This window comes from Lycorma delicatula, chromosome 7 (assembly GCF_047948215.1).
Source record: "Lycorma delicatula isolate Av1 chromosome 7, ASM4794821v1, whole genome shotgun sequence".
Taxonomy (NCBI): Eukaryota; Metazoa; Arthropoda; class Insecta; order Hemiptera; family Fulgoridae; genus Lycorma; species Lycorma delicatula.
The window spans coordinates 96,182,024-96,209,995 of record NC_134461.1 but is presented as its reverse complement, the minus strand read 5'-3'; the positions used below and the strand labels follow the sequence as shown (position 1 = coordinate 96,209,995).

Sequence of the window (27,972 nt, the reverse complement as noted above, 5' to 3'; positions counted from 1 at the left end):
ACACAAAAACAGCTGAGAAATCATATGTTATGAATCTATTTGACAACCTTTGATATGACGTTTTGAATATTGAGTAGATTGGTAACGTACGTTGCCTTGAGTATTGTTTATTGTTAATTATTCTCAATGTCTAGTAATACCTAATGAGTGTAGTAATTATGAATTTTTAGTTGTGTGTATTTTATTAATTCTGAAAAAATTCAGTGAAATGAAAATAAATCAGTTGATTGTGTATTTAAAGGTTTTTTATTATGACCAGTGTAATTGAAGTTTCTCTTTAAATTTGATTAATTTAATGATTTTTATACGTAATAGTTATCGGAGGTTTATTTTTATATTCAATACTTTTTTGGAATGGCAACCCCAGTAGCGTTAGGCGGTCCCCGCCCAACGAATAAAAATATTCTTTTGAAAATTGTGATATTAGGTGATGGAGGTGTAGGTAAATCTTGTCTAATGAATAGGTTCGTTAACAACCATTTCGATGATCATTCGTTTCATACAATCGGTGTGGAATTTTTAAATAAAGATATAGAATTAAATGGAGAAACTTACACCATGCAGGTAAGCATTTAACCTTTAATGAAATATCACCATGTAGAATGTAACTCTGTTGAAATTTATTATTTATGTATTTGTAGTTTTTAAACTTTCATTATCTATCTAACAAACATCAAAAATGGTTTATTTTACCTTTCTGCATGTGATGAGTTGTTCATCAATATTTTTTTTCATTATTCTCTTAACTCATAATATCAAGATATTGATTATTTACAGCATCCTTACATTACTAATTTTAGATAGATCCGAAAAAAAATAATTTTTATAGTTTCATAGATTGTCATTTTTAAATATTTTTACATTGAAATTTATAATACTCATATTATTTAAAAGTAGAATGACATTACGTATTGGGAAAAATTAATTATATTATTACTTAAATAGTTTTTCTTTAGTTTTCATGGATTTTTATTATTCCTTAATTTCTTTCAGCAGCCTTTTCTATTATCTTCTATTCCCTGCTATAACACACGTCTCTATTCCATATCGGTTACATGAACATTCCTCCAACCTAACGCACCCATTTCTGCTTCATTTACCTTTACTTCCTTCATACTTTGATGCATAGGATTTTTTAAAACATTATTTTTTTGATCTCCTGCCAAATGATTTATCTCCTTCAGAACTTAGGATTTAATTACTTTGATAAAGTAGAGTGTTTCATGTAACTATTTTCCTCATTCACTGTTCTCTGATTTCTTTATTGCCTACTAAGCTAAGTTTTATGTTCAGTTGACAAGTTTTTATGTTGACTTATTTTTTTCTTAAGTCATATTTCACATTCATTTCTTAAAATCAATTTTGCAAGTTTGGTTGTACAAAATATTTTTATTACGAAGTTTCTGAAGTAAATTTATGACATATATTTTTAATTCATAAAATCTTTTGTTAGTATTTTAATGTTTATGCATTATTTAATTTATAGTCAGTGCACCTTATCGGTCATAACTTCTAAGTATTTGAAATTAATATTTAATAAATTTTTCCCTTTACAGTAACATTAGTATACTGCTGTCCTTTTCGTATTGAAATTTTTTTTCACTGTTAATTTCTAATCCTGTGTTTATAAGCTTAATTTTCTAGTATCCTATTGGTATTTATAATTTCTGTTATAATGAGCCTATCTCATTATTCCCTTAAAATTTTTCTCATTTAATCTGATCTGAAGCAGCTGAATATAAAAGGGGACAAGATATCACTTTGTTCTCTTCCATTAGGTATTTTAAAAGGATCTGACAGTGAACTTTGCCTGTGAACTTTTTTTTACTGATTCAGTTATGATTGAACGTTATAATTTCTACCAACCTCTTTGGCATTCTTCTTAACCATGATACTGTATACTTCTGCTTTTGTCAGGCTTAATAAACCATTTCATTTATTTTATCATCTGTTTTTTTTTTCTTTCTACCCATTTTCTTCCAAATAATGTAACAGATTAAAAAATTAAGAATAAATTAAAGGATTGTTTGAGACATTTTTAACTGATAATTATTCTCTTCAGTTGATGAAATTCTTTCTTTGTCGAACTCTGTTATATTTATTTGTTTGTATATCTTGTATTACCTGTTTTCTTTTTTTTTGCATTTATTTGTATTCATTGTTCATCTTTCATTGTATTTATTTGTTGGTAATCTATAGTTTAGAGTAACAGAATAATAAAAATCACATCCCAGTTTGTAAATAAAAGGGTAATATGCTTTTTCAAAATAAATTCATATTACTATGTCCAGTCTTTTCCTGAATGGTATTGCAGTATTTCATCAATGGCACTGTTGTTAATAACACTCAACATAAAAGTGGTAAGGAAAATCACTAGATACATTATTTGGTATTATGTTTTGTAATGTCATCTACTTTGTGGTTTGAAAGTAACATAATAACTGTTTTTATTGAAAACCTTTACTACCTATCAATCTCAACACTACACTAAAATACAATATACAATAAACACAATGCAGCTGACACAATATGCTCACTCTAACTGAATCGCAGGAACATTGCAGTTTGTAAATGATGAGTAGAGCTGTCCTTTTAAAGTTCACAGTTAAAATGTTCATTTTCTTGGCACTATGTCATTCCTATAATGAACATTTTTTTTTTGTATAGTCCAATATGATATTCAGTTTTTTTTTAGATGAACAAAAAATTTAAAGATATTTTTTAGAGTGGATAGCAAGTCCAAGACTAAAGTATGTGTGATAAAACTTAGGGGTACTTGAGATGATGGCAAAGTTCACTGCCGTTTTAGTTCTACATATTAAAGAATCTGTTACATTTGCTTTGATTTCCTTGAAGTTTTACTCAGTTCCCTAAGGGTCCCCTGCAGACCTTTTTACCAAATTTTCTTGTGCTGTAACATTGTTATCCAGAGATTCATACTTTATATTGTAAGCTTTTTTATAATGATTTTTAATTGTAGAAATATAAATTTTATTAAAAGAAATAGTATTTTATGAAATAATTTGAGCATATAACAGAATGCATTTATTCCATACAATAGCCTTGCCCAGAGAACAGTGATAGTAGAGCTTGTGCAGTAAGATTATCAGGGAAATATTAAGCATTTTGATTGTGTTCTAGATGTAATGGGACAGACAGCTCATTAAAGAACCTAAGAAACTGTTTGTATTTGGGAAAAAGATGAAAGTTTTGTGTGTTAATCAGAACTTTTCTTAGAAGTTTAAATATTTCTTAAAACAGGAATAAAAAGGTAAAATTTATACATTCTGTTATTCTTTGTTAGGATCTATCCACCAAAGAATATTTTTATATTAATTAATGTGAAAATATAAAAAAAGATATAGATAGACAATGTAGATTTATAAATAAATATTTAGGAAAAATATGCTTAAAGTACCCATACACTGATATGAGTGTCCAACTATGGTTTTTATTTATAATTTATAAAAAGAAAATAGAACAAGAAGTAGAAGGCATGAAGGCAGAGAATAATTTTATTTCAGAAAAAGCATGAAATAATGAAAAGAAATTTTAGCTCCCAAATTATTATTAGAACACATGTTAAAAGAAAATGTAGGTGTATGTATAGCATTTCTAGACCTCAATGTGGCAGTTATGTAGAATTGAAACATTACAAATTTTAAGAAGGTTGATCTTAAATTTAGAGAAAGAAGAGTTCATTTACATAAGAATCAAGTAACTGAACATAATTGGAGAATATGCAAGTTTAGTTCAGAAAGAATAAGAAAATAATGTAGCTTCTCTCCTTTAATTTGTAATTTATATTAAAGCTGTAAATGAAACAAAATGTTAGTCAAAAGTAGCATAGGTGAGGGACAAAAAAATTAAAATTTTGAGATTGTAATTTTTTTATGGAACTAGTAAGCTAGAATGAATGTAGTTTGTTTGCTGGGAAAGAAATCCTATTTCAAACTAATCAGAAATAAAATTAAAATAAAAAAATTGAGGCAGAAAAATGGATAATGAGGAGTTGAATATGAGAAAAAGTACACAATTACCAGAACTTGTTAGGTAGTAAAATGGTAATGCATAGACAAAGTACAAAAAATAAGAACAAATTTATGTGCAGTAAGACTAAGGAGAGCTTTTATGAAGAAAAAAAATCTGTGCTGATATCAAACATATATTTAGTTATTATAAGTACTTTAAAGTATTTGTATAGAGGATAGTATTTTGTGCTACTAGAACAAAGGATTAAGACTTGTGGGAACAGATTATGATGAACATTAGATAGGTATAGAGGTTTTAAGATAAATTAGGGAAGGTATAAGTTTGTGTCAGAATCTTTTAAAAAGAACAATATAGGCCATAAATTAAGACATCCAGGGTTAATTAATTTTTTTTTTAAAGGAAGTGTTAGGAGTAAAAACACAGAAGGAAACACTCTTCTATATAAGTTATTTTATTATATAAAACATAATTGAGGATATAGTTTTCAGTTATTTTTGAAATGTTGAATGTGAGATTAGCACAGAATAGAAAGGAGTATTGCAAATGCATCAAATTAATTGTGTGTGCGCGTGCGCGCGCGCCTATGTTTGTGTAAATACCTATTTTGATTGATTAAACTTGTTTGTATTTTTTTTAGGTATTCTTTAAACTTTTTTTTTTTATATAAGAATAATTTTATTAAAAGTTGGAATTCGGGGCTAATTTTGCCTTTTATATATATATATACATATATATAAAAAGTTAATGAATTTTCATCCTAGCAATGTATAATGATCATTATCAAATAAATAAAATAAAAATAATACTTACTACTTCTCCCTTTAAAAATTTTCCCGCATTAGTGTTTTCGTGGTGCGCACCAAGTATCTACAAGATGCCTCACGAAGAAATGGAAGAATTTCAGTACATATTGTACAACTGAAAATAAAGAACAAAGTAGATAATCATGAGCCCAAAACACTTTTTTGAATTCATGACTAGTGAGTATTTTAAATCATAAAATACTAAATTTTATGATTCTTAACATTTATTAAAGAATAAAACAGGTCCGAAAACTGTATCTCTGGTCATTTTTTAGAAAATTATTGTTTAACAAAAAATTGGTGTTGCAAAACAGTTTTTTCGCCAATTAATTGAAGTTATTGTGGCCAAGCATACAAAAACTTCATTAAATTGACAGTATAGAGAAAAGATTTGCTACGAAGTTTTTAGAAAATTTATTTAAGAAAATCTGTGTAACATCAACTTTAACGTAAAGAAAAATTTAATAAATTTGACTTCGATTAAAAACAAAACAGACCGAAAAGTGACAGAATTTTATAATTTGAAAACCGAAATAAGAATCATTTTAATATTGGAAAGTACGAGTATCTAGAAACAAAATCAAATATTAAATAAATAAAAAAATTAAGTAAGACGATAATATAATGGCATTTTATGATTTTCATTGTTGTTACAGATATTAAGAATCAAAAATTTATTATTCAGAAATAATTATTTTTTTTAAATAACTGAGAAATGTTTTATTTTGTAAGTGGAAGTCCACCACCTAGAGATTTGCCGCTATGTCTAGAATGCTGTCACTGGCTTCAAGACAATCGGCACAAAGTTTTACACTATTTACTGATGAGGCTTTATCTTTTCAAGAGTTGATAATTCGCGAAATAATCATCATTGTAGTTTCGAAAATCCTGATGGAAAATTAAAAGTAGTTTCCAACGCAGGTTTTATATTAATATTTGATGTATATTGGTATATTGATGAGCATACTATTGGACCATTTATTTAAGATAGTTTTGTGAGAAATGTGTTCTTAGAAAATAATTTGCTTTTTTTAGGACGTTCCATAAATAACGAGACAAGAAATGATTTTTTTAACTCCTCATATTTGTCAAGAAGTTAGGGATTATTTGAATATATGATTTACGGTTGACTGGATCGGTGCAGGCTGACGAATTATTTGGCCTCCTAGGTGATCCAACATCAACTCTATGTTGTCGTATGAAATTATTAACTTTCGAACAAAAAAATAAGAATTTTTGAGAATGATTTTCGACGCAGTTTAAATTATACGAAAAAAATTCTGATAAATTAATAAGAGCCCACTTAAGGAATTTAAGCCGAACGGATTATTTTACAATCAGCGAAGGAAGACATTTTATTAATACTGTAATATATAATAGTTTTTTTTATTTACTTATTTCTAATAACTGATTTTGTTTCTACACACTTTCCAATATTGAAATGATTCTATATTGAAATTGTGTTGCAAAATTTTATTTTATTGCTAGCAATTTAACGAAGTTATTGTACTTCATACCTAAAAAATTGTGATTTACAATAATTTTCTAAAAATTACTAGATACAATTCTGCAATTTATTCAATTCAGTTCTAAAAGTTAATTTTTATTCAAAAACCATGTAAAGCAAATTTACCCCATAATTTAAGTTCTAAGAAATAATTTTGGATTCATTATACCCACGGAGCAGAATTCAAGGCGAAGTCTTTCGCTTGAAAATAAAATATTTAAAAATATTGAGTATTAACGTAATATTAAAAAAAAATTATGTTTTTGGGAGGAAAAATATATGAGCTTGGAATCGTGCTAAAAATTGAAAAAAAAATTATATTTTCCGTAATGTACATTAAGTTTTTTAAATTGATACTTGTTACATTGAATATTTTTTTTTTATTAATATTAGATCAATTGAAGCTACAGAATGAATTAATACTAGAGTGAAGGTTACTGATTAAGTATTTCAATTATCTACAACAGTGAGTGCAACTTCGCATAAAAAAAAAGAATTAATCATAAATAATACCATTTAACAACTTTCATAAAAATATTTTTAACAGTATTATATTTTTTTTCATGTTTTTGGTTATGAGTACATTTTTGAAATGGAACATCACAACAGAATAACAAAAAAATAATAAGCTTGGCCATTCTTTTAATTAAATTCGTCTTTTCTCTACTCTCCTAAACTTTATTATTATTACTCAGGTTTAAAAAAATATTATTGAAGGTTAACAAGCCTTTAACACATAACATTTCTTTATTTAGCATTTATATCGTTTTTTAACATTTTACTTATTTAGCATTTATTCCGTTACTTAAATAGTACAATTAATCTCATCGGTTTTTATGAATATTTAAAAATGATATATATTAATAAAACAAAAATAAATTACGATGGTAAAATAAAAAAAATATAAACAATTATTTAATAGGAATTTCTACTTTGTTGTTGAATGTGACAAAGTATCAATTTTTAGTGAAACAAAATACGTGTGGTATAATACTTGGTTATTTTTTTAAATCATTTCTCATCAGCTTCTCATTCTAGAGCTTTCGAGCTCTAATGGTTTCTATAATATAATAAAAAGGCGAAAATTAAATTTACAGGAAAATAAAATAAGAATTCCAAACTAATATTGCTACCTGAAACTTGTAATAAAATAATAATAGGTTGGCCAATATTTTATCCATGAATAGGCGCTGAGTGAAAAAAACTGACTTTCTCGTCATGATTTTTTTCTCTTTTAACAGTTCATATAAAACTATTTATATCTATAAATAAAAATCTTTTTAAAAAAAGATCAGGTTAGTATTAAGTTTTATAAAATATCATATTCATCAATTTAAAATAACGACAAAAACAAAGAGCGTTGCCCCGTGTTTCTATGTTGAATAGAAACTAAGATAATGTGATTTTATGCCTAAATTGAATAACAGCTCTTAAACAGTTGAAGACATAGGTGTGAAATCTAAGGGATGATAATTTAATAGAACTGACTACCTTGTTTAAAAATTTCGTTTCGATTGGTGCTGTAGTTGTTTAATGCCAAACAATCAAAGTAAGTTACGCGACGACTGAAAGCTCAAAAAATTCTCTTCTTTCGTTTTTACCACAATAGCATATTTTTAAAAAGTAGTAAAAAATTAGAATTTTAACATTATTAAATGTAGAATAAAATTATAAAAGGTGTTGGTGACTTGTTTTGAAATCGACTGGTTAATTTTTATTTTAAACTTGTATATAGTTTACACACCGGTAATTGCATGTTTGTGTTGCCTATTCCAAGTAAGAGAATGTACGCGTATATTATAATGAAATTCAGCCGTATTATGTCGGGGTTGAAGTTTTATTGTAAATAAATCTGACTAAATAGAATATTCATATTAGAAGCCGATTTTTTATTTGAACAGTGATCTAAATAGCAGCTTTATTGTTGTCTCTTTATAATATAAGGTCTTTTTAGTACTTTTCCTCAGTTCCAAAATGAATGGATCAGTTGTTTAAAAGAATTTTTATTTAAAAAACAACGTATTCACTGTCGTAATTATTTTTACTCGTAGATACAATTATTGTCTTATTCAGATTATAAACTTACCAGTTTTTTTCTTTAAATAACCATTTCTGATTAAAATAATTATCATTGAAAATATGACAGGACGTAACCGGAAAGCCGTTAATCCAAAATCTCGCAAATTGGGCGAGGAAAATTAGTATTATTACAATGTCAGTCAATTAAATTAATTAGTTAGTAAGACATAATATTGGATTATTTTTCTCATTTCAACTTTCAAGTAGAATCGAGTTAAAAATGAGAGGCCTACGTTAGCAGAAAAATTAATATAAAATAGCATGAGGATCGTCGCGTTTTCACTCTAATGAAGCGTTAATCTAAATAGTAAAGATATAATGAGTGCTAGTAGGGATTCCTGTGTGTTTTTTTATCTAGAACTTATTAGTTTAATCGGAAATATATCGTCTTGTGTTTACTTCCTTGTACGAAGTAAAGGAGTATTGTGATCCCGAAAAATTTCGGTTTTAAGATTTCAACGGAAATATCCATTCTGATCTTCCCTGAATCCATTTTGACTAGTACGTACGTATGTATCTCACATAACTCAAAAACGGATTAGACGTAGGATGTTGAAATTTTGGATTTAGGACTGTTGTAACATCTAGTTGTGTACCTCCCCTTTTGATTGTAATCGACTGAACCAAAAGTGCCCGAAAAAGCCCAAAATCCAAAAAAAAAATTGGATTTTGGACATTTTCTTAACTGCAATAATAAACCCTCTCGAGCTTTTCAACGATGTATCATTTTCATTGGTTCCAGAATTATGGCCAAATAAAATTTTATTAATGAAATATTTGGATCTTACAGGGCACATCGGTTCGATTCAGATTTCATCTCAGTTTTTCGTTTTATTAATTTTTTTAATTTAAATATATTGATTTATTAATAATTATTAACCTCTGATTGTAAAAAAAAAATTACGATAAATAATAATTCAATAACAATAAAAAAAAGAAAAAATATCAGATGTTATTAATGAAATATTTTATGTACTTTTCATTTTAAAAAAATGTGTGTATATAATTTAATAGGCGTACAAGGAAGTCTTGTAGTGTCCACATCAGATTTTTTTGAAAATGTGGTTGTAGTTAATCGAGTTTTGGCTTACATTTTAACGGTTCAGACTGTATCTAAACAGCTTATGAGAATTGCTAAACGTGTATAATGTAATTTTATGACTACTAAATAGCGTTTAATAATAGTAGGCTAAAAAAAAATATTTAATATATTCAAAATTAAAGTGTCGTTATTTACTGCATAATTACATGCTACAATTATTGTTATGTTTATTCGGTTCATCTTATAAATATTGTTAAAGAACGATACTGCGAAGATCGTCGTGTAATTGTTCGCGCTTTTGCATCAACGCAGAAAGGAATTATGAGTTCACAAAAAGTTATTAAACATTAATTTTATAATTTTGTCAACAAATTACAAAAATTAATATCATTTTAGTATTTTTTTTTTTTTTTAAATCAGTATAACAAAAAAAAATATTTTTGAAGAGTCGCCAAGCGATTTTCAACAGTTTATCGGTCACTTCTAAATGCTGGGATACTCGGAAAGGAATACATTTTTGTCCAGAAAATTTCTTCTGGTGGAATCTCTCCAAAAAAATATATATAGAAAATGAGTTGATATTTTTCCATGCCTGATTTTTCCTTTACTCATATTTCTATTTCGTATGAACTGGATGAAATGATTTAATGCTTTGCTCAGATTTTGGATCTGATATATTTTCGAATTGACCAAATTTTCATGTTTAACGAGCTACATTACTAACTCGCACAGTTGCTGGATCATTATATATATAACCAGTACCTTTTCATCAGTGTTAGGGTTCATAAGAATTAATCTGTTTACTGTTATTCTAATTTTAATTAATTCAGTGATTAATTAATTGTTTTTTTGAATATTTGGGAGATCTCCAATATCCGGTGCAGCTCTCTGACTCAAAGCCGGTAAGCAGCTACATCCCGTGTTGATGTAGGTTAGATTAGTTTGGTGCCCCTTGTTCATGTAAATAGTACAAGTAGCTCGTATACCAGTAACTTGTGCGATCTCGGATCAACATGCCAGTATGTGTCGTTATTAGAACTTAACAACATCATGGTGGCCAGGAACAGTATCAAGGAGCCGTTAGTGCTGAAATATTACTTGTTCGCTTGTATCTTGAACTATCAACCTTCTGTATGGAAGTATGGTAGAATTCTGTAGTGAAATACAAAATGGTTTATTGTTTGTACTATTCTATATGTAGTATAGATAATAATATTTGTAGATTGTGGGCAATATTTGTCCATATAGTTCCAAATTTGTCAGCAATTGTACCGTCAAGGACAATTAGCAACTATTGAAATAAATCTTTTACTATGCTTTTATCCTCATATATTTTAAGTATTTGTAAATAAGAGAGTAAAATTCAATGTTGATTGCAAGGAAAGGAAAGAAAATGTTTAAAGGAATGAAAGACTAAAGTGAAGTATACACAAACAGCCAATATTTGAAGCTTGAAACATTAAAAGAAGTGTACAGGAAGATTTAGCTGACGTTTTAATTATAGTCTTTTCTTCAACTTTAAAATTTTTATAATAGTGTATTGAATGCCCATAATTAAAACCATCCTTGCTCCTGAGCAAGTCTGTGATGTCCCTTTCTTTTTTCCTCTCCTATCCATATCTTTTACTCCTTCTTATTTGAATAAATAGCTTTAGTGTTAGTCAGCCAAACATCCAGGTTTTATCTGGCACTTCTGGCAGCTGGTTCTTTTATTAAAGCTTTGTGGGGTAAAACCCAATGTTCTTTGAAACTGGCCAAAGATTCTGTTTTATCCAGAGTTTGAGCAGAATCCAAATAATGATTGAAAGTGCCTGCAAGTAAAGTCAGACCATCCATTCCTGCTCCTAATCTATCTATCAAACCCATCTTGCTGCAGTCACTGCATCCAATATCTTCTATATCACTGTTCTGTTTTTAAAAATAGTGCAGTGCAGTTATTCAGTGCAATCATTTTATCACACACTACATGCATTATTTGAACAGTCTGCAAGGAAAAATTTACATAAATTATCATGGCAGACAGGAATATTGTACGGAAGTGCACAAAAGGCCACAAAGAAATTAGGTGTACATGCATACTGAATATGTTGTGTACAGGAACTGAAACCCCCAGACACTGTTAAAAAGATTAAGGTACTGCCAGTGGTTTATCAACCAGGTGGAAAGTAATGGGAAAGCAATACTGGATAATGTTTTTTTTTAGTTATAAGGCATGTTTTCACCTTAGTGATCACATGAATAGTCGGAACGACAGATATTGGTCAATATAAAAAACACTCATCTTATATGAATCGGCATTCAGCTCGCAAAAGGTAAGGGTTTGGTGTGCAATTTCTCGAGACCAATAGTGGGCCCGATTTTTTTTTTTTTTACAAAATTCTTGTCAGTCTGGCATACCAGGATATAATTATGCAATTTGTAGCCCTTCTCCAACTCGATGAACGCTATTGTTACCTGCAAAAATATGGGGCAATGTGCCATACATCGAAAAACACCATAGAATTCTTGGAAGAAATGTTTGATGTTTGCATGATCTCAAAAGCTCTATGGTCCCCTCGTTCTCCTGACTTATTGTCACCAGACTTCTTTTTCTTGGGTATTTGAAAGGACAAGTGTATCAAGCAAATCCACGTACTCTACAAGACCTGGTGCAAGCCATTATTGCAGAGATGAATTTTATTAGCCCTGATGTCCTACAAAGGGTGTCAAAAAATTTGGTGTGAAGGGTTTGGACCTGCCTTCAGGAAAATGGTGGACATTTCCAACACTTGCTGTAAGACATTGCTAGTTATGCATAACTACATTCCATGAATCAAATCAAACGTGAGCTTCTCTGTGTTGCAGTTCATAAGGAATTATAGCGTATCATGAAGAACACGATAAAGTGAATTGTTAGTATTTCATAATGATTCAGTGATTATAATACATTATTATGAATAATTCTATAAAAAATTATTCATTTTCTTAATATGTTATAAATCAGTAAAACTATAGACCATTTGTAAAAAGAAACTAACAATTTTAAATAGAGACTGAAAATGTTTAGGTAAAGTTGAATGGGTTTTTTCTCTCTCTTTTTCCCTTCCTCTGCTCAACGTAAGAGCAAAGGTAGGAAAAAAGAGAGAAGTATTATGAAGTATTAGTAATTGAATTAATAGTTTAAATCAAATATTTTCTTTAAAATGATATAATTAGTATCATTACCAATATAACTGGTATCATTATCTTTAATGGTATGGTCACATCCAGCCTTCCACTATAAGTAAATAACAAAGGAGATAATATGGTATAAATGCAAAAGACACTTATTGTTCTATGTAAGCTATCAGGACCAACTTTTATTTTTAAACCAAGTTGATTTCTTTATTTTGTTAATGTATTACTAAAGAAATAAATCATTATTAATCACTAATTAACTGATTAACCACATCTCTGTAATAACACTTACTAATAATTTTTTTATTGTTGTTTACTCTATTTAAGAGATGAGTGTATTGTTAGTTTGATTCACTTCTAACATTTTAGTCGATAAGTATTAAATGTTTATAGTTGTATGTACAGTTTTCTGTCAATTTTTTTCTGTTATAGATATGGGACACAGCAGGTCAAGAAAGATTTAAAAGTTTGAGAACACCATTTTATAGAGGTTCAGATATATGTATGTTAACATTTGCTGTAGATGATCGTACTAGTTTTAGGAATCTTGCCATGTGGCGTAATGAATTTTTGTATTATGCAGATGTTAAAGATGCATCTTCATTTCCATTTATAGTTGTTGCTAACAAGGTAAAGTTCTTAAACATATTTTTAATTTTCCTGGACCACATTAAACTGTATTCTATAAATTTTGTTAGAAAACTTTTTATTCTAGAAATCATTATTGTTCTAGGTTTCCAATCAATTTTTTTTTTTATGTTTAATTTTGTTCATACCAAAAATCATTGAAATTTAGCCTTGATTTGACCGTGAGATTATACAGGTTCTTAGGTTATTATTGCTTTTATGTTTTATTTTGTTTATTTGTATATTTTTAATTTATTCTGTTTGTTTGAAAATACTTTTTCAAATATTACTTTTAGAATTACAATAAAATTTCAGTATACTGCAGATTGTGGGCTTCATTCCCTCTTAAGAAGAGTAAGAAACCAATTTAATATGTAATCAAATAGAATTTTATTATTTTTTTTTTTTAAAGAGGTGGAGGAACCCTATTTACAGGCACCTAGGCAGTTGGGCTCGCTAACAGGTTCTGCAAGATGTTATTAAATGCATATGTGTTCCTGCACACTACCAACTAAACCTTCACCCCTGGCTACCCACCCTTCCTGGTACAGCTGGTGTACATTACTTCAAAAGGGGGAGGGAATACGCCCTCACACACATTCAGACACCACAGTCAACAGACACCAACCTCACACACCCACAAGGTACCTCACATAAGACTAAAATCACACCACACACTCCACGACATTCAATCATCACTCCAGAATATATACCTCACACCGTACACTCCACACATCACAGCACATCAATCAGTCACATCCAGTGACACAAACAAACACCTCACAGGCAATTGGACATTACAGCATACTTACCTCACGAGTCACCATCAGATGCAGGAGCAGACTACTCATGGCTTCATCACACCCAGGCGACCTCCTCATGTATGGAAAATCCCCTAGGCCCTCAGCCACGTGCCTGCCTGCCTCTGCATCCTCTGACAACCCCTTCTTGTCCTACAATTTTCCTCAATAATGTATAATTTTGTCATTACCGCTCTTTCAAATCCGGAAATGGCAGACCAATACTCTTCACCATACAGCATAATCCCCATTAGTTCCTCTAGTTCAAACATTACTTCTCTTCCAGTGGCATCCGTCATCTCCTCTTGTTCTGTGTTAAAATGAGGGCAACCAAAGAACACAAGGAATGCTGACTCCTCAACCTCACAGTCAGGGCATATATCAGATTAATTCAACTCAAAATGGAATAGATATTCTCTAAATCCAGCGAGCCATGGGTTCTTCTGGACCATCTTCCAACATCCTTTATTACTCTATAGGTCCACCTGCCCTTCTCACATCTGTTCCATCTTTCTTGCCATGCCCTCATCAACTCCTCAGTGATCGCTGAATTCGTCTCTCTCTTCTCAGTTGGATTCAAGGTACCAAGTTCTTCTAGCCTTCTGCGTGCAATCGCTAAGCATCCCCACCAAGACCTCTGCAGCCTCCAGAGAAACTGTTCTGTAGGCTGTTACAATCCAGAGGCAGCACCTCCTATTTAAGGCCACAATCCTCCCTCTGTACTTTCTGTACCGCACCACGTCTGCCCAGATTTCTGCACTGTATAGCAGCATGACATATGTAACTCCTGTAAGTAATCTCCTCTGCAGTTGCCCCAGACTCCACAGTTAGGTAAAATTTCTGCTATATGGCACATGAATCTCTCAGTAGCCTCAATGGAGTGCCTTCCAAATCTCAGACAGGAGTCAATCCATACGGCTAGATATTTTATTGAATTTTTTGACTCTATTTTTCTCCCATCCACCTGGACTGACAAGGTAGGTATATGCTTAGCAGAGGATGTAACCAGAAACTCTGATTTCTCCAGTGCCAGCTGAGTCCTGCCTCAGCCATCCAAGCTCCAACTGCAGTGTAGCAGTCCCTGATTTTTCTGGTGGCCTCCCTCCGGGTATCGGTCTATGACTAGTGCTATGTCTTCTGCAAATCCAATTATCGTTACTTTAGGGGGCAGTGGGACGCTAAAATCCCATCATAAGTAATATTTCAGAGGGTCGGTCCGAGGACTGACCCCCTGTCGACCACCCGCCCAATCACACCGCCGTTCATCTTAAATATGAATCATCTATCTGCAAGATACGAATAAATAATTTTTACTAAATATTGCGGTACGCGAAATCCCTGCAGCGCACTACTGATCGCAGCATGGGTTACACTATTAAACGCATTATCCACATCAAGTGCGACCAGAACGCACATCCTGCCTTTGCAGTATTAGCGACTCACAATGGTGCTCTCAGCTAAGCTCCGTACTTTCGTCACAGCGTCTAAAGCAGATCTGCCGGTTCTGAAGCCGTATTGATTGCCGTGGAGTCCCCTAGCCACCTCCACGGCGCAGGCGAGCCGTTGTTGTATTATTCTCTCGAATATCATTACCAACGTATTAGTCATTGATAACGGACAGTAAGACGACGGGAGCGCGCGCCAGATCCCTCCCCGGCTTCGTAATCAAGACGAGGCGCTTTCCCACCTCGTAGGAAAACGCTCTCGCTCAAACAAGCATTATATACCCCTAAAAATATCCATGACTCAGCTGTAGTTGCCCCTTTGATAATCGCATTTGGTAGGCGGGTAGACCAGGCTCCTTCCCCAAGGGAACGCACTGCAAGGCTGCCTTAAGTTCCTCCACTGCGAACAACGGTATTGTACCCACATCCATTTGCTCACGCTCCAGTGGAACATCCCCAACGGGAAAAAGCTCCTCGATTATTCTTGCAACCTCTAAGGCATCGCGGGTAACTGGGGACCTCGCTTTCATCACCTTCTTGACTAACAAACTGTATTGTTTCTCCCAGGGTCCACCTTTATCTTTTGAAGTAAGCACTTCAACATTCTCTCTTCCTAGCTTTAATCATCCTGGGCAGTTTCTTCTTCTTTACCTTGTATACAGCCATGTATATTAAACTAGCTGAGCTGTAGTGCGTCTTCAAAGACGCCCGCCTAGTCAATAAGCAGACCCTACGTTTATGCGCGATTTGACCGTCTGCCAGTAAACTGGCGAGCGGTCTCTCCTGATATATTTTCCAGGGAGTTGCCTCTCACAGGCACTCACCACGAGTCAGCTAATCAGTCGGCTTTGTTCTCAGCGTTACCTGCCTCGTCTACCATCCGAAAATTCAGGTCCTCGACAAAGGCAGTCAAGTCCCTGCCCTTAACACTCCAGCCTAACAAAGCAGACGTATCACCTCCGCCATATCCCGTTCCAGTTATTGTCATGTCGAGCGGTCGCTAGCGTTATACCCGAGCCAGTTCCGTATTGTAGCCGCCAACAATAAAGTTGCAAAGGTCACATCAGTAACTGAGTCAGATACTCCACTTCTGTAAGTTAATTCACATCCAATGTTTAAGTACACCATATCAAGTTGAGCACTGATTTCCATCAGGAGTCTGCCTCTATTTTCTGTCCTGGAAGACCCACAGGACGTCGGTCAAGTGTTACAATCACCTGCCAACAATGCCGGCCAATGAAGCAACAACACCCCTTGAAAGAGTGCTCAGGATGTCCCTATAACACTCAAGGTTGATATTGGGCGGGAGGTAGTAAGAGAAACAATATACTCTACTAACCTCGCCCTCATATAGCCATCCCCCCCCCCCCCTGAGCACGTCCCGGACGGGAAGTGGACTACACAGCCAAATGGCCGCACTCCCATCTTCGGATACAACAATCCTCAGCAGCTTTCGGTGGGTGTAAGGCTCGGAGTTGAGCATGAGATCTGCACCCATCTCTGACACATACTTCTCCATCATATCACTTGCAAGAATCGAATGATTTAAATTGACATGAACTAGCTTCATTGGCATGCTGTTTCCTGTCCAGTCCTCCTCCAGCTTCCACTTACAGCATCACTGCCCGCCCCCTTTACTCCCACTGTACTCCTCTCGGCCTTGGAGATCAGACACCTAGGAGGCCTAGAACAGTCGGCCGTCCAGTGACCCACACTCTTGTTGCTGATATTTCCTGTCTGCCAAGTTTCTCATGCAATGTTTTGTGACTTTAACAGCAAGTATTAGCCTTTGCAGGTTTAAATCCTGCTCATTTTTATTTTAAAATGCACAAGTTATTTAAAATATGCAATTACAAACCAAAATCTGTTAAAGATACAAAATCTGTAACAAGATACAAAAGAATTATGATGTGAAAATTAACAGTTATTCTTGCCAATAACCTAATTAAAAATTTTACAGAAACGTATTACAACAAATTAAAAGGTAAAATCAGTTGTTACCATTTACTGTATTAGTAAAATTTGGAAACTGATTTGGATTTGTTACTAAAACTTGAAATAACCTTAGTAACCTTAGAAACCAGTATGCAGTATGTAACCTTAGAAACCGGTAGCACATGCATAAAAGTGTTTCACATTAATAGGCTACAATATTATTAACATACAAAATTCTTATCTGCAGTTGGGCCCTAATGATCTTGCTGGTGTTAATTTTCCTTTATAATTAATGTACTCATCACCAGTTAACCTAGCTTTTTTTAATTTTATTAATTTTGTATGAGTCTGGATTCCAAACACCTTTCTTTTTTTTTCCACTCTCATCATTTACATGTTGAGATAAGTTAAGAATATTATCTTCGCAATCACTTTCAACATCACTCATTTTATAATTTACAAAAAACAAATTTAATTTGTATTTACTAATAATACAATTTATATGCAAGAACTAAATAACTATTTTGTTCATAAATTATTTTTCATTTGCATTTTCAACTAACAATAAAATGTAAGCAATATAGTAGCCATAACATAAAGGAATGAAAGGTTAGACACAGATGATTACAGTTTTGCACTCTAGTGTTTATTTCTTAAACCACGTAACTGACTTATGTTGATTCATAAATAAACTAAATATAACATCATCTGTAAATGGGGTTTTGGCAATGGATTTGAATTGTTTCATAACTAAACAGATCATATTCATTCATATTTTAATGCTATGGTCATAACTCAATTTGCAAAAAAGTGATTTATGGTATTTCATAAATAAGCGATTCATATAAGTTATTATTTCTTTTTTTTTATATAGATTAGTTCTGTCTGTATAATATTTAATAGGTATTAGATCTGCAAGAACCTTGTGAATTTTTTCTCTATGTGTTAATAAATAGTAAATTATTTTTATTTTATTTTAATATAAATTTTATTGAAAATGTCTAACAAAAATTACTGGACAAATTTTATTTCTACAATTTTTCTTGTTGGCTATTGGAATATTTTTTTAATACATCCTTTAATTTAGGTGTTGTGTAATATCTTTTTCATTATTATACTGTTTGTTATTATTGTATGTGAGAAGGTTTATCCAAGTACCATAAGATTATTTACTTAATTCATTCCCCCCTCTCTCTCTCTCTCTCTCTCTCTCTCTCTTCATACACACACATATAAATTTTTTTTTCTTTCATTATTTTATATGGATTTAATTATTTATTCTTGTCATGTGATTTAATCATTGTGTAACTAATAATATTATATTAATTACTGTGGATATATAGTGCTTCTGATTTTATTATCTTAACAACTACTAATATTTTATATGTATTATTGTCATTGTTTACCTGTCTGAATTTTCTTTTGTTTTATTAATAATAGTAAAATAATGATTAATTTGTTTTTGTTTATATCATCTATCTATAGATAGTATTTGGGGATGAAAAGATTTAAGAAAAGACAAAAGATATCTATATTAATTTTTAATAAATCGAATTGTTATCTAATTGTATACTGTGTCCATGAAATCACATTTTAATTTAAGTTTATTTTTATTTTTCCTTAGTACTTATTTTTAAAACTTTTACAAGCATATTTCATCGTCACTAATGGTATAATGGTATAATTAGGGATTTATATATATATATATATATATATTTTTTTTTTTTTAATTTACTGGTATCATGCTATACTATACTATCATATAAATACTGGTATCATACTATACTATCATATAAAGAGGAAGTGATAAGTTTCAACCAAAATTTTGTGCATTTTTCTTAGCGTGATTGAGAAGGTTTTTAGATATATAACATATATTTCATTGAAATATATGTTCATATATCATTCATATATTATATATATGTATATATATATATTGTGTGTATACAGAATGTTCTGGGACGTATTAGCCGAACTTCAGGAACTGATTCAGGACATCAAAATTAGCAAAAAAAGTTCATATTGGTATAAGTACTATTTTGCTTTGTTTTCTTTCTGGATGTCATTTTGTGTTTTTCATAAAAAAAGTTATTTCTCAGAAATGCATAAACTTATTTTAATCAAATTTGACGAATGTAAGACTAGTAGGTTGTTCTACAGAAAAATAAAAAGTTTTGAATAAAAAAAACTTTTTTTGAAAATGTTTTTGAATTAAAAAAGAACATGCTGATCAAATTTTTACTTATTACAAAATTTATTAAGCATTTGATTTAGAACTAAATGACACCTCATTTGTAAAAATCCATTCCAAAACAATAGAGTTATTGCAGACAATTAATCAGGCAGTAAATTTGACCACCAAAAAGCAAGATGATAATTTTTTTTAATATGCTATTAGTATCTATTAATAGTAATTTTATTTCACTTATTAGAGGAAATAAAAACAGGCAAAAAACTATCAGCTTGCATTACAGTACTGCAACATAATGGAGAGATGGTTAATTGTCTGCAGTAACTTGATTGTTTGTCAACAAATTTTTACAAATGAGGTGTCATTTGGTTCTAAATAAAAAACTTAACAAATTTTGTAATAAGTAAAAATTTAATAAAACAAATAATTACAAATATATTGAAGATAACAGGTTAATATTCCATTTTAATATGAAACATATTGTTTTTCTCATACAACGAATTCTGTAGATGAATTCAGTAAGATACGAAACACTATTAAGAATGTTATTTAAAAATAAGTTGTGGTTCATTTTGTTCATCAAACCTCTTTTGCTGAGATCTAGTATATAAATGGTTTGTAAAAATATTAGCCAAATATAAATATGTTTAGGCATAGAGTTTTATGTAGAAAAAATGTAATGTCTCATATTGAAATGTTAAAGAAACTTCATGAAGTAGGAAAATGATTGAATGAAAGTTTAAGCTTGACAGAATTAGTTTTGATTTCATTTTTACTTCCTTGTACGAAGTAAAGGAAGTGAAATTTTGGATTTAGGACTGTTGTAACATCTAGTTGTGCACCTTCCCTTTTGATTGCAATTGATTGAACCAAAAGTGTCTAAAAAAAGCTCAAAAACTAAAAAATGTGGATTTTGGGCTTTTTCTTAACGGCAATAATAAGCCCTCATTGAGAGCTTTTCAACAATATGTCATAATAAGTGGTAATTATTTTCATTAGTTCCAAAGTTATAGCCAAATAAAATTTTAATTAATAAAATATTTGGATCTTAGAAGAAGGCACATCTGTTCGAATCAGACTTCATCTCCTTTTTTTAAACTTTTTTTTGAATTTAAATATATTGATTTATTAATAATTAATTATTAACCTCTCATTGTAAAAACCTTTACAATGAATAATAATCATGTGCTGTCACATCAGACATTTTGCATAGAGTTGAAAATGGAATTGTCCTTAGAGTTCCAGTTAGTCCTGACCATAAAGTCATACTTGCTCCTAAATAATATTTTTTATAAAAAAAAGAATGATCAGTAATTTTGAAAATAAATTCGGAGACAAATTTCTGTTGCGAAAAAATGTGGTTGTATGCATGAACAGTGTTCAATGTAGATATTAAATAAATCATGAAAAATACTTGACGGGATGTGTTTTGATGATATATGAGGTGTGTTTAAAAAGTAACGAGAATTTTGAAATTTCACGGGTTGTATTAGTCCGATTCTCGGGATTGTTTCATTATTGTATTAGTAAACATGTCTGAAAAGTATCTGTACATTTTTAGCTATACTGGGTGTTTAGTCTGTTGTCAGCTATCAAAAAGATAACATGTGTTTTGGTACGATCAGCGATTTTTTTATTTGTATAAGTAATGGATAAGAGAATTTTTATTAAATTTGCTATAAGAATGGAATAAAGTGTAACAATGTTTTAAAAATGTTAAATATTGCTTTTGGTGAGTCTGCTATGAGTAAAGCAGAAATTTATGAATGGTATAAGCATTTCCAAGAAGGTCGTGAAGACGTTGAAGATGACGAGCGTCCTGGACATCCCAGCACATCAACAACCGATGAAAACATGGAAAAAGTGAAAGAAATTATTATGAATGATCGCCAGATTACAATCAGAGAAGTCACTGATGATGTTGAGAAATAAATTGGCTCATGCCATGGAATTTTTTAGGATGTTTTGGGTATGCAACAAGTGACAGCAAAATTTGTTTCAAAATTGTTGAATTTCGAACAAAAACAGCAGCGAATGGAAGTTGCTCAGGAATCGCTATGTGAAGACAACAACAATGCAGAACTACTAAATATATCATAACAGGTGATGAAACATGCGTTTACTGATATGATGTCGAAACTAAGGCTCAGTTGTCCCAGTGGAGGCATTCTGGATCACCAAGACTGAAAAAAGCTCGACAAGTACAGTCGAATGTGAAGGTTATGCTTACCGTGTTTTTCTACTTTAACGACAAAGTGCATCATGAGTTCTTGCTACAAGGTCAAACAATCAATAGGGAGTATTAACTACAAGTTCAATGCCATTTGTGTGAAGCAATCCAAAAAAAAGTCTGGATTTGTGGTCAAACAATTCATGGCTTTTGCACCACAATAATGTGCCTGCTCACACTTCATTGCTTGTTCGTTAATTTTTAGCCAAAAACAACACTGTAATGATATCCCAGCTGTCATATTCACCATACATGGCCCCATGTGACTTTTTTCTATTCCCAAAAATAAAGAGAACCTTAAAAGGCCGTCGTTTTACAAGCATAGATGAGATTAAAAGCAAATAGATGAAAGAGCTAAACACTGTACCAAAGATTGAGTTCTAGAAGTGTTTCGGGGATTGGAAAAAGCACTGGCAATAGTGTATAATATCTAATGGGGACATTTTGAAGGGGATAACAGTAATTTAGACGAATAAATAAAATTCCTTCCAATAAAACAAAGATTCTCATTACTTTTTGAACACACCTCATATACATTGATACCATTCTGATATTCAAAGTACATTCATTTGTAACCACTAAAATATTTGTTGATGAAACATTTGTTATGTTGTAACATGCCTTAAAAATAAAAAAAATGTAAAAAATTTATAAAGCCTATGTTAGAAAAAATTTGTTGAATTTCTATTTTATATAATTGTCTATATAAACTTAAAGTAAGAAATAGTACGTCTCAAATTCCAGAAAACATTAGCTCACACTTATTAACTTCTTTCAGTTGTTTTACACATCCTTTCTTATTTTTATTATGATATAGGTTTCTCATGTTTTGCACTGTTTGCAAAGGTGTTTTTTTTTATACAGGCAGCAATTTTCTTAGGCCTATCCACATTTTGTTTGTAAAAAAACAGTTAAAAAAAAAAATTAATAAAATAAATGATAAAATAGTAAAATCAGATTTTAAAAAAAACATGCTGCCAGTTGATAAAAAAATGCACATCCTTTGTAATTTTATTACTTAAATAAAATTTTGCAACTTTGGAATATTTTTCCCCAACCTTAATATTTACTCACTATCCTTCTTTCTATCAATCACATTTCATTATTATTGTTTTATTTCCAAACTGAATTTTTCTTTTAGCAGTAAATTTACTCTGTTCAGTATTTCTTTTAATTCATTTTTTGTTTCTATCATAAGCAAATCTTATCATTTTTATTTTTCTCCTTTGACAATTACTGCAGTCTCAAATTTTTCTTTCAGTTACTGTATTTTATGTAATTAAATATTTGCTTTCCCGTACAATTTTTATATATACTGTGTTCAAACTAAGAGCTAGGCAATGCAGTGTCCCAAACAAGACATTAAACTACCCTGATAAAAAACAGAGCCCCCCATTGTGGGTTGCAGATTAGAAGTTAAGGTGCTAACTGGGTAAAGCCAGACCTATTCTTAATTAATTGGCCAAGAGCTAGCCAATATAATCAATTATCACCACAAGAGCTATTCTGTTGCAACAAACTACTATGGCATGTATAGGCTGCCTTGAAAAGTATGTGTTACTGTTTGATAATAAATATTAATATTCATGTAGAATCTATAAAAATTTGTCAAAATGTGTTTGACGAATTGACCACCTTTTTATTTTCCTGGGCGTACAATGAAGTGTTTTTATCAGTGCCCAGACCCACTAACACTATAGTAAACAATTTAGGCAAACAACACTAAACTTAAAATTTTAGATAACAGCAATGTAAAACAATTAAAAGCACACAGTATCATAAAAAAAATATATTCCTCACACAGTACAGTATAGGTGTAAAGTGCCTATACCATATTCTATAGGAGAAATAAAACCACAACAAAAAACAGTATTAAAAACACCATCTGGCATACACCAAACGGCATAAATGGATGACCTCATTGCCTGAAATTCAAATATGGCTGGGGTTCCAGCAGAAGCTCACAACTGTGTTACGTTGAGTCATTTCAGAAATAATAGACTGTATTTCATGAACAACAGAATGTTTGGAATACATGTCTTCAATCACCTGAAGGCATTCATGAAATCTGATCAAACAAGTACACGTCAATTTGTTGAGCTAATTATACAAACTTTTGAAAATTTACTCTAAACTTTATTAAATATATCAATTGCATTTTTATTTTATTTATTTTTTTTACTATTTTATAGATTGTATGTTAATTTCATTCTTTGCAGTTGATAACATTTAAAAGTTTTCATACGGATAGTGTTACTAATAAAATCAAAAACTGCAATAAAAAAATCATTACATTCCTGACATGTAAAAGGTGCCACAAGTCATATAAACAAAGTGGCAGACCAAATTTCCGTGCCTCTTGCCTATGAAAAAAGAAATAAAAGATAAGGAAAAAGCTGAAATAGTAAGAGAACATTCAACCGTCTGGACTGCTTCTGATTGAATATTTTAATGTCTAACACAATATAGTACCATTAGTTTCAGTTTTATGTTAAATGAGTGTCCCATATAAAACGCAACCCAACCTTATACTGGTAGGTATTGAAACAATAAAAAGGCATGTGTAAATGTAAATGTAATTTTTATTATTACCTTACATTTAGAGTAAATGTTGGAAGTGGCCGCCATCTTCTTAAATACACGCTTCAATTCTCTTTACAGCGTTTCTTGCAACTTTTTACAAAGTTTGTGGCTGCATATTTAATACAGCTTGTTCAATATTGACTTTAAATTGTTCAAGTGTTTGTGGTTTGTTGCTGTAGGCTTTTTCTTTGAGGTAACTCAAAGAAAAAAATCCGCCGCAGTCAAATCTGGAGATCTTGGTGGCCACAAGCGTCGACCGATAACATGATTACCAAAGAATTCCTCAACCAAATCAGAAGTTGAACCTGCGTAGTTTTATGTCGCACCGTCATGTTGTAGCCAGAAGTGTCTGTCTTGCTCTTCCAAGAGTACAATGAACTGAAATAAAATATCCTGATATCGTTCTGCATTAATGGTGTACTCGAAAAAAATAGGACCGATTATTTTCTTCCGCGATATCGCGCACCACATGTCCAACTTCTGCGGGTGTAATTGTTTTTCGTGATAAACGTGGGGATTTTCAGCACTCCAATTCTACTGTTTTGGCTGTTTGCGTAGCCATCTAAATGAAACCTTGCTTCATCTGTGAAAAATAACGAATCCATAACATTAATTCCCTCACGCAGAAATCGACGGAACCGTTGACAATATTGTAGCCGTTTTTCTTTGTCGGGCTCAAGAAGTCGATGAACCGTTTGAATATGATAAGGTTGTAATTGTTTGGTCGCCCGATGAACAGTTGATTTAGACAAATTAATTTCAGCAGACAAACGTCTGATCGATTTATTTGGCGAGGCGAGTAATCGGTCTTTGATTTCAGTGACTGTATCTGTATTCAACACTGACGCAGATCTTTTGTGTTCCTTGTTATTAACAGAACCATTTTCTCTAAATTTTGCAACTAACCTTAATACTGATGTTTTGTTAGGAGCTGGTTTATCTGGGTACTTATGGCGAAACAAATCTTGCACTGCAACCGCTGATTTCGTACTGAAGTACGACTCAACAATGAAAACACGTTCATCTAGCGTAAACAGCATCTTGTCTCTAGCAATACACTGAACATTATGATTGCATTGTTGTTACTATCGGTAGTGTTCTACTGCGTCGCCGCGATGTTCAGATGTTGGACAAGTCCATTTTAGTAACGAGTAAGGGAATATGCTTGACTTTTGAAATTTCATGAATGAGTGATTGATGGGTTGCGTTTTATATGGGACACCCTGTAGATCTGAATTTCTTAAGATATGAGTCAGCAAGGTATCTGTTAATTTTGTACCATATCAACCCTCATAATTTTTAATATTGTTTAAATATCTCTGCCAAATAAATACTATGCTCCTTACAGTGTCCTTTATAAATTTTTTTTTGTATGAATGAGATTTCCATTAATTAATTCAAACTGACTGTAAATTCTACATTTAATAGGTCAGTTAATAATCTGTAATAGTATTATTTATTAAAAAATTCAGTTGATAAACAGAGTGGAGATGAATTACTAAGCTGTCAAGTGTCTTCTTACTATCTATGACATCTTGTCAGTGTACACTACAAGATATATGTTCATATAATTCATGTGTGTGTATATATATATATACATATACACTACTGTATTTAGTATAAGTAAATTATACTAAACAGCGTGTAGCAGTTTATCCTTGCCCTTTTTTATTATTTTACTTCTGTTTCAGGTTGATAATGCACCAGATAAAAGGGAAGTAAGTGACGTTGAAATACAGTGTTGGTGTAATGAGAATGGTAAAATACCATATGTAGAAACAAGTGCTAAAAATGCTATTAATGTTGAAGCTGCATTTGCTATTGCAGTTGAAAGCTGGTCACGATTAGAAGATTCATTAGAACGTGTAGATCGTTATGGTGGTGATATTGTTAATTTATCACGGCATAGTCGTGAACAAAAAAGATCATCATGCTGTTCTGGCTCTAACTGAAATTAAGGAAAAGGAGTTAATGTAAGAATATCTACAGTAGATAAATATAATACTAATAATTTAGCTTACTGAGTTCAGCCATTTGAATACAGTTCACTTACATCTGATTATTTTTAATTATTTTCAGATGCATCCAACTTTTATATTATGATAGATCATCTCATTGATTTTTTCAAATTCTGTCTTTTCAATAAGCATTTTGTCTTAGGATTGTTGTGATTGTAATTTATCTTTACACTTGAAAATATATTAAGAATATATAATATGATGAAATTAGATAATAATTTGAAATTTTTTAAATTAATATACAATTGATTAGCATCCAAAGCAATGTACTAACTTATTGTTATACTTGAAAGTATATTTATTTATTAATATTTAGTACTATTTTAACCTTGGAAATCAGTTCAGTCCTTACTTGTTTTTTATTAAGACTGCCTTGTTATTGCTGAGAATGGCAACACTATTATTAGGAATAATCTGTGCTCATGTCAACTCACGTAAAACTATAATAGCATTTTTTTGAAAATCAAATAGCACTAAACATTAACTTTAATATCTGTTTTGTACCTGATCATTGACTGATTATGAAAAAATTGGTTTAATAAAATGAAACTTTTGTGTTCAGATTACCAAGTTCTTTTTTAGTATTTTAATTTTTTAGATGATTAATTTGCCTCATAAGCTTAAAATTTTTGCATGGGAGTATGGATTGGAAGTTTGTAGCTTAAGCTTAAGTATGTCAAGCTTGACCTGGATTTAAACTTGAGACTTTCGAAATGAAAGGATGAAGTTCTCCCACTTCACCATAGGGATCAGTATACCAGGCAATTTTTTTAACAGAGTATTAGATTATTTAAATTAATTGTTCTGTTCATCAACTAGCTGATGATTTCTTCATTTATTGTTTGAATTTGAGATTTTGTAAATTAATATTTTTATAGTTGTTCTTCTGTCTATTATTATTGTTGTTCTTAATGTTAACCACTGTATATTTATTAATATATAAAATATCCTTATAATCTATGTTTCGTGTAGTGTCACATATTCTTACAACTTTCACAAACTGTCTTATTGGTTTGAACATTTCAAATATTGTTTATTTTTTTAATGTTTTTTTCTATTTTTATTTTACAGATCTACACCAGTATTCAAGCAGCAGATAATCGGAACAGCAAAATTTTAAATTAAGAGAAAGCTTTCTCCCTATTGTTTTATGTTTGTATGCTTTTTATGTGTATACATGCATGAGTGTTTTTAGCTACTTATATAATGAAATTTAAAATATAAATCTGCAAAAAAGGTAATAATTATTAAGAATATCAGGTAATATTTACAATAAAATTGTGCAATTGGACAAAAGTATTTAGTAATAATTATTTATTTTTAAGGTTAGAAAATCAGGGTAGAACATAATTTTATCAAATTTATTGAAAAATAATGTTTTTTTTTTTTTAAGGAAAAAATTTTTTAAATTGCCTTATAATAATTTGGCATTAATCATAAAATGGATTTCTTCCATCCATTTAATTACTATTAATTTGCTAAAGCTAGATTTAAAATCCTTCTTATATTAAAAAAGTATTTTGTTGACATATTGATTTTTTATTTTTAATATTCTATGATATG

At 30.9% G+C, this 27,972-nt stretch overlaps 1 protein-coding gene across 1 annotated transcript; it reads left to right on the top strand.

The window, feature by feature from the left end:
* Positions 1-55: 55 nt before the first annotated feature.
* Rab9 (RAS oncogene family member Rab9) lies at positions 56-27,880 on the top strand. The gene is made up of 4 exons (XM_075370667.1): positions 56-564; positions 13,013-13,210; positions 26,083-26,364; positions 27,481-27,880. The coding sequence occupies exons 1-3, from the start codon at positions 355-357 to the stop codon at positions 26,341-26,343; spliced, it is 669 nt and encodes a 222-aa protein (XP_075226782.1). The 5' UTR covers positions 56-354; the 3' UTR covers positions 26,344-26,364; positions 27,481-27,880.
* The last annotated feature ends 92 nt before the right edge of the window (positions 27,881-27,972 follow it).

What these genes read in the sequence shown, in the direction of transcription:
- Rab9 (XM_075370667.1), top strand. Translation starts at nt 355, where the DNA reads ATGGCAACCCCAGTAGCGTTAGGCGGTCCCCGCCCAACGAATAAAAAT. An exon ending in GAGAAACTTACACCATGCAG is followed by an intron (nt 565 to 13,012) that starts GTAAGCATTTAA and finishes TTTCTGTTATAG; the next exon opens with ATATGGGACACAGCAGGTCA. An exon ending in TTATAGTTGTTGCTAACAAG is followed by an intron (nt 13,211 to 26,082) that starts GTAAAGTTCTTA and finishes CTTCTGTTTCAG; the next exon opens with GTTGATAATGCACCAGATAA.